Consider the following 20754-nt stretch of genomic DNA (forward strand, 5'->3'; position numbering starts at 1 on the left):
TCATAGCAACATCTCCGTAAGCCGTGTTAAGCATAGCAAAAAAGTTTCAATTGCAGATTTTCCAAGTTTAACACAAAATTTCACAGCAAGTCGTTGCTCCTTCAGGTCATTCATTCTGAAATCTGCCAAACGAAAAAATCGCACTTCACTTAAAACCGCGTAGCTAATACACAAATGAAGATATCTGCAATCGGGAAATGGCATCGTAATCAGCTGATCTGTGCGAACCTAGCGACACCAAGCGGATTCCCCTGGAACCAACTGGAGCCGCGCAGTTCAAACAGTCCGCGTATTTTTTGAACAGACCTTGTACATTAATATTATAATGATCACGCAATGGCCCGGATGAGGCTCCTCGGCGGAGCTGTTGGCGACTTCGGCTTTTCAGTCACAAAGGTTTAAGCCGCAGACCACTTGAGCCGCGGTTAAGCAGGTTGACCCCCCAAATACTGAGGCTTAACGACGCTCCACTGTATTTTAGAACAAACAAACATATAACTATGAAACAGAATATCTTAAAATTATGGTTCAAATGTAAGAAAAAGAAACAAACAGTATTGCAAAAAGGAAACTTGTAGAAAAACAGCATCTTCCTTCTATTGGTTATAAACAATCCAACAACAAATGTCAGAGAATCAACAGTAAATGTTAGAATTTTGGCATCTTTTAAAAGCCATAATGAAATAGGAGGTTGTCTAACATGCAGGTTTGATATTCTTTTTATATTTCATTCAAGCAAGAAGCTTTGAGGCTAGAAATTAATATTCATGTTTCCAATATCTATTGCACATGTAGAGCATACAAGGATAAAAAATAAAATCTAATGTGAGCAGTTTTGAGTTCTGATATCATATGGTAGTGAGAAGTGTATTTATTCACTAATTTAAAGATATACATGAATTTTAAATAATCAGATCAAACTTGTATATTATTTGCTATAATAATATTTTTCATTTATTCAGAATGTGTAGCAAATCGGTAAGTCATAAAACTTTTGAAAATAATCTGAGACAAATTCTGGTCAGAAACAAAAAATCAAAGAAGAATTGCAATAAGTGTGCATTACCACAAATCCTGTTACAACTACAAATAGTGACTGGCATTCAAAATGCAAGTCAAATAAGATAAAAATTGAGAAAATGTAGTCAAATACGTTTCTAGTCCTGATCCAAGCCCGTTCCCCTGGCTGTGGTTTCGCTAGATAGTAGATTGGGAATCGCGTTAATCCATTCATTAATGGATTTAAATGGCAATTTCATTTAAATACAAAATTATTAGCCTAATATTTAACCTTTCAAGTTGCTCTGGGGCCTAAATTGTCAAAATTGTTTTACATTATTTTGAATGTAAAAATATTGATTATAATTAGAAAAATTATATAAATGAAATTATTTTCTTAGATTCTGAATAAAGGTTTCAAATAAGTAAAATAATAATTTAATGTTTCAAATAACATGAATACACAAACACTTGGAATAATTATCTCTAAATTAACAAATTTCTTTTATTAAATGGTGTTTACATCTTATGAATACAAATGATACAAAAATGTGAAGTTCATTAGTAGCATTTAGAGGGAGAAGTGACTTTTCCCTGTTTAGGAAGTTTGGCTTGATCCCTGGTTATATATTCATAGACTGAAAAACAAAGAAGTATTATTAAGGAACTTAAAGTTTGTTTAAGCCCTAAATATGATAAATTCCATGATTATCCCACTTCATGTGAAGTACTGTTAACAGTTTCACTACAGACAGGTCAAAGGGTATATAATGACATTTTAGAGAGCTAATTTCAATATTACACTAAATAACTTTCCTATTACTTATATCAAAGTGAAAGTTATATTTCAAATTTTAATATTACATATGTTTTTATTTCTTAAGTTAAAATAAAGATGTTACTTTTTTATTCAGAATTATGTCTACCACACAACGTGTGCAGTAATTAACAAATTAATATTGAAACTGAAGATACTGACAAGATATAACTAAAAATAAGAACCCTGTACCTCTAACTCATCGAGATATAAGCACATTTAGTCAATCTAGTAGTTTGGCTTCTCCTACTACTCATGCTACTCAAATTCTCTTGTCTAGTTTCATCTACTTTTATTTTTCTAAGAGTTTATAACCAATAGGAAGGGCAGTTACTTGTATACCTAAATCTTAAAGCCATTTGTAAACAGCTGGAAGAAGAAATATCATAATTTCTCCTAAGCTGTTGAAGTGTGATGACTAAGTTGTTCCTTCATAAAAAGCTTATTTAGACACCCAAATATATTAGAAGTGTTTTGTATGCACTAATATTCTAAGTTAATTTTTAAAACAACTTATAGGTATATTTGAAGCATAAAACAATCAATAAATCTACACCTTCCATTTAAAAAAAATAAATGGGGCTTACAGAGAAACTCAACATGTGCAACGCTTGAGCACAAAGTCTCGAAACTACTGTAAGTACTTGATATCTTTGGTTTTTTAAAGTATATTTGCTTTGTTCTTATAAATCTTAAAAAAATAATTAAAATTTGAGCATTTGTCAATAAATAATAACAATATATATATATATATATATATAAAAATATATACATCATGTATGATAGCAAACATTTCCATATATTTAGCAAAATACTGGTATTGTAGCTTGATTTGTACTTTGTAGGCCCATATAGTTGGTCTGCTAAATGTGTATTATTCTTCTAATTGTTTAAATGGAGGAAAAGTAAAAATAAATTATGTAACACTAACAGCCAGAAAATCTAAAAAAGAAAAAGGTTTATTCATAACATTTTCAAAAGATACAGATGTCTGCAGAATTAATATCAAATTATACACATTCTAACAAAATATATATGTAAAAACAGCTCATTTGGGTTGAGAAACGAGCCATTTTTACACATATTTTTCTCTACATCACTCATTAACATTCTAACAAAGGTAGAGAAAGGTTGATACAAGACAAAAGCAACAATTGGAATGAAAGGATCAAGAGTGGAAAAAAACAACTAACGTTGTGCACAGAAAAATCTATCACTGAATGCAAATTTACATAGATATATTACTACAAACAGTTTAGACGCTGTATATTAATTTTGATGCATGAAAGGGAGAATCACTATTATATGAATAAGAAAAGAAAACTTCAAAAAATATTTCAGTTAAAATTTAATATAAAATGTAACCACTGTTGAACTTTGAAATAGAAACATTAAAATATTTAGAGACACAGAAAATGAATTAACTTATTTGAATATTAACACTAGTGTGACACTCTTCGAAATGTCTAATAAATAGAAATTCATTACACATTTTACATTTGATTATTACTTTATTTTCTGGAAGACATAGTCTTCATCTCTTCTTGCAACTTCTATCAACAGTTACTGGGAAATGCCTGCCAAGAGTAAGTCTCAGAAGTAATGAGTCCTACACTGTTTTTGAAAGTGGTATACCAGAAGTACCTGATCTATTTTGAAGTGGAGTCTCAATAAGAGCTGTGGCCAAGTCCATTCTGTTAACCTTCTGGGATAACACCAGCTGATTGGTTCATTGTTTGTACAAAGTGTAAGCATTTGCAACTGTCAAATCCAAAAGTTGAAAAAAATAAGTTTATATACAATTTTACTGTCCTTCATTTAGTAGAATAGTAACTTAAACTCTGTGAAAATACAGTGTTTTTCCTGCATGTCCCACAAGTATAGGTTCCTGTTGTCAGTATATTATCAAATAAATGAGGGAAAATGTAAAGGTTGTCCATCAAAACCCACTGTCTTAGTCTCTTGTACTTGTCCATCAGTTCCATCATAATGTGGTCTGCTGAACCTTGAACTGGCATTTGTCTCTCTTTTTTGTTTGTAAATTTTGAATTTCAGAAAATATCCACCTACAGTTTCTGCCAGGACCCAAGACTTGTTTCCCCATTTGACAGGTTTCTTTGATATATACTGAATAAAACCAATTCTACATTTTGTTTCTAGCATCTGTTTCCCTATTCTTAGTTCTAGGCTGGGACAGTTGTAAGAAACAAAAGAGTTTAACAGGTCTATGATAAGTTCTAGGAAAAGCATTTGTATTGTTATTGAAATGCAAGAAAGTGTGGATGACTAAAGATCCATCCCTACAAAAGATGTTAGTAAATCAAGAATTATGGAAAGGATGATAGGTAGACCAATAGCTGTAAAGGGAAGAATAATACTTTAGTCCCATTGTTAAACTTAAATATGCTAAAATTTCAGAATGTGTAACATCAGATCATTTGATTTTTCTTTTTTTGGTGTTCCATCTTCTTGACGGTATATGTTTTGCAAAATGTTTCTTTCCTGCATAGTTAAAGTTTCTATTGTAAATACAAGTTTAAACAAATCAATAACAATATTCAAAGAAGTAACCTGTCTGAACACAGAAAGGTATGGAGGTGTGTTTATTTGCTTCTCCTCAGTGATCCGCTCCAAGGTCCAGGTGTTATTGTAGGTGAGGCTTCTCCCACTGGGAAAGGACAGTCCTTGTACATATACTGCAGCTCTACCCCTTCCCTTTTTAGTCCTTCCTCTTTCCTGTGATGGTGTAATTTTTCTAGATGTACCTGGCCTGGTACATCTGATGAAGACCTTCCAGTTACTTCTTGATCTGTCCATAAACCATGAGACCATCTTGTTTCATACATTGATTCTGTTAGAGACATAGCAATTGAAGCATTAGCTTCCTCAACTGCTGATGCTCCTCAAAGACTGCTGCTTTCATCTAAAGAAAAAGTTGCATGAAGTAAAACCTGCATCTCCTCCTCACTGAAATTATTTTTTTCTTTTCAATTCATGGAATTCACTTTTAAGTTCACTTTTGGCTTTCAATTCTAGAAGAAAAAACATCACATATATATTACATTTTGCATAACATTATTATGACTTCTATATATATTATGTGATATATATTGCAAAGTTCAGAAGCAGTATAATTTATTCTAAAATACAGAAATGGCTACAATGCATTTTGGTCAACAACTACATATTAAAACTACTGAAAAGAGATTCCAGATGTATTATAAATAATAATAACTTACTTCTAGGTAAAAAGTCAATAGAAAGAAATATGCTTCAGGTAGAATGAACTTGCTTGGTACCAATTTGTCTACACCCACAATAAAGTGTAAAGAAAAGCAGCCAAAGTCAGAGTTCTTGGCTGAATTTGATTGCTTGTAAAACAATAATCAGATCTGAATTCTGAATCCTTATTGGTTGATGAATAAGTTTGCTGAAAGAGAAGTACGATTTCAAAATTATGTGCACTGATAAGTTCTCTGGTACACCTATACAGAATACTGCGAAACTTCTGACATCTCAGAAGGATTACCAATGTTCCAAAAATTGCAATGTTTATTCTATCAGCACCAAACTACATAATAAATAATTTGACAGATTTAAAGTGCAGTCTTATTACTCTGGAAAATACTTGTTGTAAAACACTTTAGAATACATACATAAACCAATACATTCCACATTCTGATATCAAATATTTTCACAGATTCTAAATGCAGTGTAATTACCAATATTAAATTTACTTATAATCATTGTAGAATATATAATCAGATACATCAAGACATCTTATTGTTGAAGCAGGGGTCAAGTTGGCTTACCCTTTGTTACTATGGAAGTATCATATCACAGTCTACTGACACAATCAGCAATTTATTGCTTTATTTTCAATGTGATTCCACATCAGTTTTAGACAGTAATGTACACACAGAAAATAAATGTAAAATGCTTAGCAGTTAAAATTCTCATGAGAAATACTTTAAAATATTATAAATCATATTCAAGAAAATAGGGAAAAGATGCTCATTTTATATCTAATTTTACAACTTTCCATTATATATTGATGATTTGTCTTCTCCAGAGCCCTTTCACAGTTATAGTCCTTTTAGATTTGCCAGAAACAAGACAATCTGGTGAACGAGGCCTCTTTTTTCCATCTTGTGAATGATTGCATTGGTGTTTCTATGACACTTAGAAAACGAGAAATACCCATCTACGCGAGCGCTGATTGGCTGACAAGCACTGGTGACGTAACTATGGATTCCCCCAAGTACCCAGTATGGAGAAACACCGCATTTAAACTATTGGTAGACGTCAAAGATACAAATATTTTTTATTATTTCAAGCACAAACATGATTATCGCAAGTAGCCATTTGGACTATGTTTTTTATTTATTATCAAAATTTTTTTGTATCTAACTAGAAATTTTCTTTTGACCCATTTCAAGCTGGGGAACAATTTAACAGTTTATTGTATAGGTGTATATAATATATAATAATTTGGGAGTTGCAACAAGTCGTAATATTTGTCTGTATGAGTGTATTGTCATAACGTATACACCAAAATCGTAATGATTACGCTCAAATTGTAATGGTTGGCATCTCTGCTATTGGCTTAAGAATAAACTATACCATTAGGGTAGAGAAAACAACAGACAAAATACAAAGTTTTTCTTAAAAAAAGTTTCATATATGCTAAAGAGGTAAAGAGGTTTTAGTGATTAAGAAAATAAAGGTTCAGATATTTGAAACAATGAGAAAAATCACTTTGCTCTTGGACGAGTAAAAAATATTTGATTCATTCACTGACAATATATTAGCAAAAATACTTCATTAAAAACTGATTTTTCTGTACAAACAACATGTAAGGTTTGCTAAAAACATCTGCCATTTTGTGAATGTATACATACTGTATTAAAAGATTAAAACTAAATACAAGTAAAAATAGTAATATGGTCAGTTCCTGGGACTGATCCCATTTTGAAAGAGTTAAGAATACTGTGAATGTCAATATGAAAACTATCAGTGATGTAAAAATATTATTGTTCTATTGGCCTTTGAGCTGTATTTAACTAATATTGTCACAATACAAGTTGTGAATCTCCTGGTGAATGTGTAAATCATGTTAATCTATCAAATTAACTAATACTTGGACTACTTGCAAGTTGCTCGTGAGTACACCTCAAGAAAACCACTTATTGTTATTCTTTAATCACTTTCATAATAGTAAATATAAAATACTTAATAAGTATTTACCTTGGCCTTTTTGTTTCCTTACTGTAAACTGTCAATAAAACTTAACCCTACTTTTTATATTAATGGTTCTACTGTACAAAAGTTTTATTTGGTTAAAGATTACACCAAAAGAAGACAATATCCAACAAATATCACAATGTTTTTAAATTTCTAACTCAAAAAGAATATTAAAAATTCAGTTAATCTTCTTGATGTGTTTCTTGTGGGAATAAACTGGAAGCAAAATAGACAATTCTTTGTACAGAGAACAATGTTATATAATAAGTCATTTGACTTTCATTTGGTTATAAATAATGTAATAGTAAATGTAAGTGAAAGCTACTGATAATTTTTTGAAGTGATGGATGGATGTGGTAAGAGGGTCTTATTTTCTATGTTATGGCACTGTAACCAAATACGATTATAGTCTATACAAATTATGATTTGCTTGAGAGATGAAAATACTATAATGAGCAATTTATATTAAATTTCATACTTTTTGGTAGGGTGGTAAACATAACGAAGGAAAAAGGATACCCGGATAGCATATGCCACATTTCTTACACTAAGGGAAGTAAAGGACTTTTGTTAATATTACCTTATAAAATTAAGAATCTATAACTTATATGTTATTAAAATTTGAATTACTAGCTAATTGTTATGCCAAGTTTATTTGTATACCATGACAAAAATGTTGTTTAATTAAATTTTGATTGTAACTCAATGAAATCTTGTTACATGTACAAAAACATGCCCGTTGTGAAATAATAAATAGCTTTATACAATCAAATATCTTGTATACTGTGCTTAAAATATTATCATAACTTTGAGCTTTTCCAACAAGAACAGAATTCCTCAGGTCAGTTTTGAAAATGAATTATCTCCTAAAATGTTTTTTTAAGTGTAATATTAAGAGAATGTTCAAATAACTTTGCACTCTTCAGTTACATTTCGATAGTCATAAAAGATAAGTGTTCGTAACTCTACTGTATACTTGTGTTTATTTGAGTTAGATAAAGAAACTGATTGCCATTACAAGAAAATATCATCCAAAAATGAAAGCAAAATGTGTTTAACCTTCCACTCCAATTCAACTTTTTTCTCCGCTAAACATCAAATATTTCTTCCTCAATGATCCTATGTAATTTATGAATTCTGTTGCTCAGTATGCAAGGGCACTTACCTCAGTTTCAAAACAAGAAGACCAGCAAAACATATAAAAGAGCACAGTATTCTGAAGACTAAAAACACTTTGAATATTGTTCAACATACACAAGTTCATTTTAAAATTATAAATACCAAGAATGAGGCATTGCTCAGAATAGAATAGGCTCTTCTGATTCAGTATAAGAAACAACTTTGAGTAAACATCAAAATGTAACTTAGTAATAACTTAGTGAGTTAAGATATTTAATGCTCCAGTTTTTCACATGAATATTTTATCAACATAATTATAAAAGTTAATTAAACAAAAAAAGCCTGTAAATGGTGAAACACAACCAGGTTTTGATACATACTAATAACTACCAAATAATATGAATGTAAATCATTCATTTTTCTCTCTAAACAAAATAAACACATTTTAAAAAATTAGAATATGTACCAGTATGGTGTTATTTCTCTTTCACTAGAACCAAAAGTAACGTCTACTTCTTTCAACTTCCAATACTGGTCGTACTTTTTTATTTTTGATAAGTTATACGTTACATTTCCTAATTTCTAGTGCTTCTTTTACTTGCAAACCTATATATATTTTTCCTCCAAAATTAACCTGATGTTAAAAGTAGTCTTTCATTGTATTACTACATTTTGTAGCCATAAATGTATACACATACCTTGTAAATCTTCATCAGTAGGAACTAAGAATAAATCATCTGCAGAGAAAGCTGGAAACCTTAACCAATTTTTCAAGACATTTCTGTTTTTAGTAGAAAATTGGTGAGGAAACCAAGCATGAGTTGGGAAAGTACAGCCCAAAGTTTCAACATTCCTACAGATTTCATGCAATCTTGGGTTCAGGTAAACAGTTTTATACGTATGTTCAGATACACTTGCACTAGAAAGCAAGCTCCAGCCACCTTCATCTATCTTTTTAGCATTTAGATCCACATATTCTAGATGCACAAGGATCCCATGTACTATTAACAACTGGTGTTCTTTGTAATCTAGGGAAGCAATTTTCTTAAACCAAGTATCTCCAGTGATAACCTAGTAAAAAAACATTAATGCAAAAACAAGTTCAAAATCATAACCATTTTTAATAAAAACCTGGAATTAACCATTAATTTTGCATTTTTAAAATATCTTTCTTTATGATAAAATATTAATAAAAAATCAGTATTTCAAACATTAAACTAGACAGGAAATACTTCACTTAGTAAGTTTATTTTATTTTTAAGGCAATATGCTTAAATGTATTTTATTCAGGAACTCTTATGAAAATATTAAAATAAGTAAAATACTACTAACTTTACAGAATAGCATAATATTTTCAGTTTGTATAAAAGAAAAACAAAACCCACAGTTACACAATTATACTACCTTTAGTATTCTTTCCATATGAAAAGTACCTACATTGTGAGATCTCTCTTCATGAGAAAATTAGTTTGGAAAACATTTCTTAAAAATAGTTCAAAATTTTCTTTGCTTCAGTATTTCACTTATTAACAAAAATGGCACTGGCAATTTTTTTTTCTTTTAATATCTAACATCATAAAAAAACTTGTACCCTATTTGATTACTTACATAAGACTCCATAGGTTGCTGAACTGAAAAACCAAACTGAAATTCTTCAAGAGATGTAGAATGTTCAGGAAATAAATATATTCCTCCAACCTGGAGTGAGCTCCACAGTTTTTCTTGTGTTTCGTTCATGAATCTCAATAAAGCCTGAATTACTGGCACATTTTTTTGTCGTTCTTCCAGTTCTTCTAAAAAATATATCTGTAGAAAGATGTACATGGCATAAAAATATAATTACAAATATCTTTATTTACATACCATTTATTCAACCTTTATTTTTAATGTGATTTAATGATTTATTTTCTGGTAATTTAGTCTTCTAATTGTGATTCAATCTAATAGTGATATACAGAAGGGTCTTTTTCATGGATTTCCAACTAAATGAAGCCATGTATCTCAGGGAAAGCTGGTATGAGCATTAACACTTTTACTAATAACACTTCTTTTGACCAAAAGAAGGTCAAAACATTGTTCTCTGGTGTATTAGTAAAAGTATTAATGCCTCTACCATCCATCCTGAGATATATTTTTACATGGGTTTCTTCTCATCATTATGAATTAATTGCAGTCATGGTAAAACTTTACTGAGTACAGCATACCTTAATCACTTGTGATCATAGTATCTCGCTTATACTTAATAGTTATTAAAACCTTTGTTTGCTATAAATATAGTTGTATTATTGAAGTATACATGCTGCTCTTATTCAAGAAAAGAAACACAAATTGACTTGGTTAGTTTTAGCAATGGTCTTATAAGAATGTATTACATTTATGATATTAATTCATTCTCTGTTACAAAACTTTATACCCTTTCTCAGGAAAAATGCACCCTGAATCCTAAAATAAACATTACATTCAAATTAACATAAACTATATATTTTTTTTAATTTCGTGCAAAGCTACACGGGGGCTATCTGTGCTAGCTGTCTCCAATTTAGCAGTGTAAGACTAGAGGGAAGGCAGCTAGTTATCACCACCCACTGCCAGCACTTGGGCTACTCCTTTACCAAAGAATAGTGGAATTGACCGTCACATTATAATGCCCCCACGGCTGAAAGGGCGAGCATGTTTGGCACGACGGGGATGCAATAAACTCCAGTAATCAGAACTTTTGGTAATAAATGTTTATTTTTTTATTACAGCAAAGTCACATCTGTTATTTGCTGTGTCCACAAAAGGCAATCGAACCCTTCATTTTAGCATTGGAAATTGGATGACTTACCACTGTCCTACAAGAAGACTTTGATGATGAAACTTTCTTGTAACATTAAATACAAAGGTTTATAAAATATCAATAAATATGTTAATATTACAGAATATATAATTTGAAAAAATCATAAACAACAAAGAATTGATTGATTGATTTAGTGTTTTATGGCACAAAGCAGTTAGGCTATCTGTGCCAAATGTCCAGTAAAAAGGTAAAAATAATTTAAATGTAGGAAAATACATAAAAGGGAATGAAGATAAAACAAAACATCACTGAAAAACAAAAAAAGTATAAAATCAATGTTGACACCTAGTCTACAATGTTAAGAGAGAAAGCAGAGTAAGAAAAGTTGTAAAGGACTTTCTCTGGCAAAATGGTTATGATCATAACCTGCCAGGAAGACTAACAGGTAAGTACAAGAACCACTGTTAGTCACCTGAAGTTGGCCTTTCCTGTCCTGGTTCCGGGTTATGTTGTCATAACAGCCATTATCAAAAGGTAAAATAAGAAAAGTTTTAAGACATATAGCAAAATTGTAATAAAAATTAGCCAAATGTCCTGTAAAAAGGTAAAAGTAAAGTAAATATAGTAAAATTTGTAAAAGGAAACAAAGGTAAAAAAAAAACAGCAATTAAAACATAAAATGGCATAAAACCAGTGTTGACATCCAGTCTACCAAGTTGTAAAGGAGTTCCTGAAGCAGAATGGTAATGATCATAACCCGCCAGTAAGACTAACAGGTAAGTACAAGAACAACCGTCAGTTACCTGAAGTTGGACTTTCCAGTCCTGGTGCCGGGTTATGTGTCATTATGGCCAGTACTAAAAGGTAAAGTAATAAAAGTGTTAAATGGCATGCAGCAAAAGTGTAATAGCATCTCGCCAGAACGACTAACGGGTAGTTCAAACAGCAGCGTTAGTCACCTGAAGTTAGCCTTTCCAGTCCTGGTGTCAAGTTATTTAATGTTCTGGGCATTTTACAATATCAAATTGAACTAGAGAGATTGAGACTGAAAAGGGAACCACAATTAAAAATGTGTAACGAATAAATATCAAACACTTAAATAAGGTTAAAAAGATTAATGGCCATTAAAAAACTAAAAACTTTATCAAGGTGGACAGTGTCACCATCACCAATAATACTGTCCAATGTTACAGACAAACCCTGGGACAGAACATGTTTAAAATAGTGCCGTCGTTGAGAGTCGTAACGATGGCAGGAAAGTAAAATGTGGCTTACAGTGATTTGAGTGTTACACAAACTACACATTGGTGCATCACTTCCAGATAAAAGAAAACGATGAGTTAAAAAACAGTGACCAATGCATAGTTTTTTTAGAACAACTTCCTCCTTCCGAACTTTACAGAAGCTAGATGGCTAAAGTCCAATTTTGGGTTTGATTTGAAAAGTTTGTTGTCACGTTGCTCACTCCAAGTGGACTGCTAGCTGGCACAGAGCCGAGCCTTGAAGACAACACCATATTCCATGTACGGAATAGGCATAGGAATGATGGTGCTGAAGCAGACATATTTAGCTGCCATGTCTGCAAGCTCGTTCCCGCGAATACCAACATGGCCTGGTATCCAGAAAAACTGGATTGAAGTAGCTGCTAATGAGAAATGGGCCAGTCGGTTTTGAAAATCAGTGAGAACAGGGTGTGAGCCAACATGAAGTGATTCCAAGGCCAGCAGAGAACGATGGGAGTCAGTATAACTAGTGCAGTCGGAGTACTGCTCAGCTTCAATATGATCCAGGGCAAAAGATATGGCATACAGTTCAGCAGTGAACACAGAAGCTGCAGAGGGGATTCTGCTCCCAACCACCAAACCGCAACAAACCATGGCACAGCCCACAGAGTCACCTGATTTTGAACCATCTGTATAAATTAGAATAGAAAGGTTTTTCGAAAGATGTTCAGTAAATAAAGACGGTACTTTCAATCGGGAGTATCTGCCTTTTTCAGATGACTTAAAGAAAGGTAACATTTGGGGGCTGTAATAAGCCATGGGGAGATTGGCTGATCAGTGGATTCTGCAATGTTTTCCAAGGACAGACCCAATTCATCCATTTGCGCCTGGATGCTGATCAACCAATAGTGCCACCCCTCCATGTACTCATCCATCACACAGCCTGTCATTTCTGTACAGAGAAACTGCTGAATGGTGACTGTATCAGCAGGTTTTAGAAATGTTTCTTGTAAAAAAAGACATACAGGATGGTAGGAGGCAATCAGTGTTTTGATATCATCCAGATTAGAACGTAAACCTCGACAGTTCCATTGTATCAAGGTGGCCATTTTTAATGACGGGTAGACGAAGTGCCTGGAGAACCTTTCTTTTACGACCATGTCTTTTTTCCTTATTTGGAACTTATTCGGAAATCTGCCCTGGGTCGATTCAGCAGGTCTTTGTTGTTGGAAGGGGATTCCAGTGACTGAGGATGCGAATGAATGATTTTTTTGCATCGTGGGGTTGGAAAAAAAGATGTATCAGAAGAAATGCCTGTATTTGAAACTGAAAGATGTTGATCTTGAGATTTGTTGGACTGAATGGGAGGAACGGAGATGGGTGTAAAGTCAATTCATCAACCTTTTACATCATGGAGGTAAAAAGGCTTTTCATCTGTTTTGAAAATGATTCTCTTGGAGGTACAGAGAGATCTGTCTGCACTCCCACTGTAGTTGTGGAACGAAGTGCAGCAGCATATGTCCGAGATGGAGTGCTGGACAGCAACTTCCGAGCCTCAGGATATCTAATGTTATGAGTCCTTTTCTTTCAAACGCTGCACCTCTTTTTCCTCCAACCATTTTGGGTAAGAACGAAAGTAGGAAGGGTGGGAACCATTGCAGTTGACACAATATAGGTCTGTGTGACACTAATAGACATCGTGGTCCTTGCCACCACAATGAGCACAAGTCAGGGAACCACGACAGGATGTCTTTGAGTGGTCGAACCTCTGACACTGGAAACATCAAAGAGGGTTTGGAATGTACGGCCGTACCCTGCAAATTAGATAACTTGCCTTGATGATGGCAGGTGCACGTGGTGATGTAAATGTCAAAATGAGGATATTTGTCGGCAGTGTAACTCCATCTTTGCGAGTGGAGATGTGCCTCACTGCAGAAACTCCTTGAGTGGAGAGACCAGAGATAATCTCTGACTTCAAATCCCTCTCAACAATAACTCCTCATGATGAATTAAAGGTAGCATGAGGTGTAACCTCAATAGGTATATCCCCAATTGCCTTTGAATTCAAGAGGAGTTCACTGTGTTGGGATGTGGATGTTTCAACCAATATGTCTCCAGATCAAAGCTTCTTTACTGACTTTGGAGAGCCAGCAAGTCCCTCTAGTCCCTTCTGAATAAAAAAGGGGGATATTTGCCCTAAAGATTTTTCTGAAAGAGAATGTAATATAAGAAAATGGGGTACAGGTGTTACAGATGTTGAAGATTGCTGCTCAGAGTCTTCAAGATGTGGTTGTTTACCTATTAACTGTTTTTTCACTATTTTATTTAAATTTTTTGTTGGAGGATCCATAGGAAAAAAAGGAAAATTTCAGTACCCACTAACCCCACCCACCATGGAGCCCTATGAGGGGACCCACTACAATGTCATGCAAGGACATTGCAGCAATGCCAGGGTTTCGTGAGCACTATACCCAAACACCAGCATCAGACACAATGTCCACAACACCCGTTGAGTACTTCCAACACTGGTACTTGGTTGACTCTAGCCCAAGTGGACCAGCCGATTGACCCAAGGGGGGTTACCCAAAGGCTGCCAGTCTACAGGAATTCAAGGCCAAAGTGGTGTGTTAGGGTTGGACCCCTCAACCACCAGGATCTTCTCCTCCCCTTCACAGGTCGCCACACACGGCAAACACATGGGTGGATGTTTAGATCCCAGAAGAGGTAAATTGAAAGAACAGAACCTTCTCTGGAAGGTCCCCTCACCACGTACAGGAATCCACACTGAGGGGAACAACAAAGAAACCACACACATATAAAGCACAGTTATACTGTAACAACATAGGAGGAATAATAAATCATGGATGTTAAAATTTTCCTAAACTGGAAATGTATTTCCTATAATACTTACCTCTGCTAACTATGTGGCTATCTGAGCATTGTTCTCACATGTTCCAGTCTTTTATACCTTATTTAAATGCCCTCAATAATATTCATACTGCAAATTTCTCCACCATCTATCCTAGTACTGTGTATAAGCACCTCACTTAGATAATGTAATAACTTTTCTGAGACTTATACCACTTCTTAATTGGGAGGGAAGATGGGAGAGAGTGAGTGGAAATAAGTATTTTTGGAAATACATTTCCAGTTTAGAAAAATGTTAATTTCCAAAGTATACTTACCATCTGCTATCAATTTTTCTAGAATCCCACACTGAGAAGATGGAGAGGCATGAGTAAGAAGAGTAAGCATGATCCATAAAGAAAGCATCTGGATAGAATAACAATGTACAAAGACAAAAGTAGCACACTAGCAGTTGAGCCACACTACATCCAGAACAAGTATGCAATAGTGCATGAATAATCATTATAGGCCAGCCCCAACATGATACCCAAAGTTCCACAACTCAGAGTTAGATTAAGGGTCCTTGTTCCCTATATCTCATATTGATGGCTAGAGCTTTTCTAATGCATTTCATAGATGTTTATACTTTTGTAGCCATAGAGTGAAGCATTTAAAAATCACTGAAATCAAGATGAGAAAGTAAGCAACACTTCATGGGTACACTTTATTCTTCGCCCAAAGAAGTCCTAAAAAGGAAGCACTCCAGGCTCAAAATGATGAGATTGTGAATGCCGTACTCAACCAAAGAAACAGAACTTGTCCAGTCTTCAATTATGAATACTCATCCGTACTCCCCAACAAAGAAAGCAAGGAGCATTCCACTTGTTCCTGGAATTATGGAGAGGATTGTAAAACCTGTCTGAATACTTAGAATGGAATCACTTTGCATTTGGAATTATGAGACAGTGTAGCTCCATCCAATGAACAGTATACAAAACTGACATTGATGAAAAAGAGGGCCATGCACCCACCAACCAGATAGCTTCATGTCTAATCAGAAGTGGAATATAATTCTGCAGAAGCTGGTTCCACTGCTAATGGCATCTGCAAAGAACATCCAGGGACTACAGTAGAGGGCTCCCAACTTTGCCCTTTTCTCCAAGAGAACACACACTAACACTGAGGGAAAAGCATCTGTCTAACAGTGACTGGAAACTGGATGTGTTAAGGGCATCCTAGCTCCAGTAGTAGAATCTGGGAGACAGTGTTCTGGAAATGATACAACAGCTGAACAAAGTAACCTAATTTTTAAAAGTAAATTTACCCCAATTTATTCAGTCTGATAGCCATGATAGTCTATGGTAATATAGTAATACCATCTGGTAAATGCCTAGATGGTCTTATGGAACGCTTCATTTCTGCAGAGCTTGTTGCAACATGGAGGAATAATAATAATAAGATAAGCATACATGTCTGAGAACTGTCACCACAAAGTGGGATCTATTGAAAGGAAGATGTAAAGGACTCTGGAAAATAAAAACAAGATGGTACAAAAGTACCTCCTCTATGAGAAGAAAAGCTGCTCAAGCATCTAAAGAAAGTAAAAGAAAAGTAATGGGAGAAGCATGAATATCAGCCTGTAAAAAGTTCCCCACTGGGTAAATGAAAAGGCCAGCAAAAAACAAATGTGCTGACAAATAACTCAAAGATACTTCATTTGTTTGTTTTTTTATAGCAAAGCCACATTAGGCTATCTTCTAAGTCCATTGAGGGGAATTGAATCCCTGATTTTAGCTTTTAAATCTGTAGACTTACCACTGTACCAGTAGGGGACTACTTCACTCGTAAAGACCAAAATATGCAAAATAGATATTTGGGAATCCAACTCTATGAAAATGAGGACAATCAAGGGAAATTGAAGGATATCAATTAAAATACAGACAAAACAATCACCATAGAGGGAGGTAAAGTGGATCACATAACACTTACAGGCCAAAACAAATGAGAAGCAGATGGCAAAAGAATTGCAGACATGGATGTATCCGCATCTGTTGTTGCCAAAAATTTAGAAAAAAGGACTCGTAAGGATACAGCATGATATAAGGGGAAAGTCCTACAAACATACCAACAACTCCAACTTATGACATCAACATGCCAGCAGCCAATAAAATATAATTCCACCAAAAGGTGGAAAATCAAGAAAGAGTAGACAGGCAAGGAATGTACAAATCCTATCAATCACATCATGTGATAAAGCAATAAATCTCCCAGCTTGAACCAGAAAAATCAGGAAGGAAGAAAACTAAATAATCCTCCCCTTCCATCAATAAGAGAGGAGTAAATTCAAAAATGACAAGGAAAAGTCTTACAATCTCAAAAATACTAATGCTTAATAGAAGAAAAGGAGTAGAACCCAAATTGAACTTGTGAGAAGCTAACACGGGAAAGATGAATGTTAGAAAATAGAATCTGAAATCTCCCAAGGATCAACAACAAAAAAAGGCAACTTCAGAAGCCCTCGAAGAAAATACCTCAGGCCAAATGAATGTTTCCAACTCTTAGAGTATAAAAACACAGACAGTTCCACCCACTACCATAGAGAGATGCTAGGTAACAAAGGAGGAATATGAAAGGTGTGATTAGTTGCCTTGTTTACAAGAGTAATACAAAATGATTAAATATTTTAACAGGATAGAGGAAGCATTGGCAAGGATGGATAAATTTATAAATTACATATTACCAAGGGCATTTAAGTGGGGTATAAAAGATTAAAGCATGCAAGACCAATGTTTAGATAGGGAAAACCTATTTTTAAAAACAGCTATATTGTCAGTGGATGGAAAGTATGTTTTGGAATTAATAATTTCTGTCAGGTGAATTTAGAATAAAAGTTTTCATAATTTCACTACTATGTACATTATACCTTAACAAATGTATATTCTAATCAAATTTGTGAATATTACTAATAACTGTTATAGAACTTCTGCAAAAAATTATTACATATACATAACATACCATACTTTCACCACTTGAAGTCAAGTACAAGTCACGATCCATAGTCACTGACAATGAAGAGACATCCCTTAAACACTGATCTCCTGTCACTGATGACACTGTTGTGGTTTCTTTTCCAACAATTCTCATTTGGGTACAAATTAAAACTTTCCCAGGTAATAGTTCATCATATGGTTTTATCTGTAATTAGTAACTTCTGTACTTTTCTTTTCCAGACAAAATACCTTTAATTTTTATTCATTCGTATTAATAAATTTAGTGTGCAAAATTGTATTTAAACAAAAATACTTTTAACTAGTCCAATTTCTTAAACCAGTTCTGACTAGAACCATGTAGTAGAGGGAAAGGAACATCTTAAAACTGCAAATCAGATTAGTAATTCCATAATGCCAAAAAAATATCTAGTAACATTACAAGAGAACACATCTATGATGTTGTACTGTGAAATGATACACTAAAAACAAAAGAAGTAAAATAACATACTTCTTGCACATTTAATTACACATTCACTTCAATACTATCCAGTTTGATCTATACTGGTACAGTGTATTCTGAACCACTCTTATTAGACTAATTCTCAAATAACAAATTTTTATGAAATAAGAATTGTTATAATCTGAAAAATTACCCATATAAATATAGAAATTTTATAGATGGTAAACATATGGCATTAGAAGCTCCTACTTACATGTATTTTCATTATTAAAATATACAATGTAGAATTTTTTAGATGCAAAATGGAGTATTATTTAACATAGTACACTTTTCATATGTCAAATTATTAAAGCAATATTTCTGATGTGAACACAAAAATGTACAGATTTTTCAGTTTCTAACCACTCACTGTAGTATTCATATTTCCAACATCCATAACACAAGTGTAGACATCAAGAAGTTTACCCACTAAACCAGTTAACATTGTATTGTTTTTGTATGTGTTTTAAAACTGTTTGGTTTGTTTTGAATTTCTAGCAAAGCTACACAAAGGCTATCTGCATTAGCCATCCCTAACTTAGCAGCATAAGACTAGAAGGAAGGCAGCTAGTCCTCAACCCTCACTGCCAGCTCTTGAGCTACTCTTTTACCAATGAATAGTGGAATTGACAGTAACATTATAATGCTCCCATGATTGAAAGGGCAAGCATGTTTGGAGTGAAGGAGATTCAAACCTGCAATCCTCAGATTATGAGTTGAGTGCCTTAACCACCTAGCCATGCTGGGCCCCTTTAAAACTGCATATGTCAAGTTTATCTATCTCAAAAGTAATGAAATCTTTGAATTAATATAATCACATACCTGTCAATTAACCAAATTAATAAAAATATTTTTAGGTTTATTCACATTCTGTTCATCTGCAAGAACACCAAATTATACTTATACATAGCTAAGTTGAAAATTCTAATTTATATAATATGTATGTAAATACAGAACACTTCATATACAAAATCAGACCTGCTGAAAAAGCATCTAAAACATTTATTATTGCATTATGATCCATCACTCTGTATAACTACCATCATGGAGGCTACAGAAACTGAAAAAGACATCAATGTTGCTGTAGGCAAACGTTCTCCACTAAAAGTGATATCCTAGTATGCTATTACACCTTGCAAGTTTTAAATTTTGTTTTTACACAATAATCCTTATTACATTAAATAAAAACTCCTACAAAATAAAACTTTTAATAAAAGTTATTAATTTTATTCTGGTATGTCCATTGAATTTAAACAATGTATATTTCCAGCACATCACAAACACTCAACCAGACTAGCACCAGACAAAATCTCATGAACAATTCAAATTTCAATCCCAAGAGAATATCATGGTCCAAGTGTTTCAAAACAATAAATATTGTTCTGTCAAGTTGTACATACTCATATTTATCTTCAATCTTTATTTTTTTTACCCTAGCATTTGTTCTGTCACTTGACAAACTGTAAAATTTGCTTCATATATTACTCAGATATTCAATGCATTAAATAATAGATTATTAGCCAAATATAATATTTTAAGTTATTCATTAAATGGTACAAGTTCAATAATTTCTATAACAATTCATGGACAACCAATTGTGCATATGTCTTGAAAACCTGTACATGTCATATTTGTTACTTCCAATGAAACATTTTATATTTCAGTATTTTAATTTATTTTTTGTTGTCTAAAGCTTGTTGTTGTCTTCATATTAACAACATCATAAACTTCAATCTGTATTTTGTTTCATAAAGGTTTTCATTAATTTTCACTGTATGCAAACATCCTACTTGTCAAGTGGTGATTTTGCTTGTCAGTAACCTCTGCTATGCATCATGTTGTTTGCTGTAGGAAATGCTTAGTGATGTATATTTTCCTTTGGCACATTATGAACTAAAATAAAATCACTACTGAGTTATCTTTTATAATTATTATAGTTATTGTTTAACTCTTAAACAGTGGTAATGTTGTAGGTAGGACCATCAATTGATGATGGCCACTGTTTAAGGGTTCACATTTTTTCTATTAAATACTAAAAAAGTTTATTTTTATTTTCCCCTTTTCTTATTTTCATCTTTTGAAGCTCTACACAAATAAGTGGTTGAGTCTAACAATGCAAAATGCATATTTTTTCTTTATGTTCATTGGTCTTAAGATTTTGGCCAGCAGTGTATAAGCACAAGTATTTAAAAAGAAGAATAACTCACAAAAACTACACAAATATGATATATCTTTTG

At 33.2% G+C, this 20754-nt stretch overlaps 1 protein-coding gene across 4 annotated transcripts in view; it reads right to left on the bottom strand.

Annotated features, from left to right (window-relative positions):
• LOC143240048 (RPA-related protein RADX-like) overlaps positions 1–20754 on the bottom strand; it is a 104841-nt gene that overhangs the window by 17971 nt on the left and 66116 nt on the right. For 2 of the 4 annotated variants that reach the window (XM_076481881.1, XM_076481874.1), the window contains 3 exons: positions 18044–18223; positions 9788–9985; positions 8878–9250 (listed from right to left, as the gene is read on the bottom strand). In XM_076481881.1, coding sequence (XP_076337996.1) covers positions 8878–9250; positions 9788–9985; positions 18044–18223 — 751 coding nt within the window. Of the gene's footprint in view, positions 1–4387; positions 4849–5055; positions 5247–8877; positions 9251–9787; positions 9986–18043; positions 18224–20754 lie in introns of all 4 variants that reach the window. The other 2 variants (XR_013021542.1, XR_013021541.1) reach the window with 2 other exon arrangements.

This window comes from Tachypleus tridentatus, chromosome 2 (assembly GCF_004210375.1).
Source record: "Tachypleus tridentatus isolate NWPU-2018 chromosome 2, ASM421037v1, whole genome shotgun sequence".
In the NCBI taxonomy this organism is placed as follows: Eukaryota; Metazoa; Arthropoda; class Merostomata; order Xiphosura; family Limulidae; genus Tachypleus; species Tachypleus tridentatus.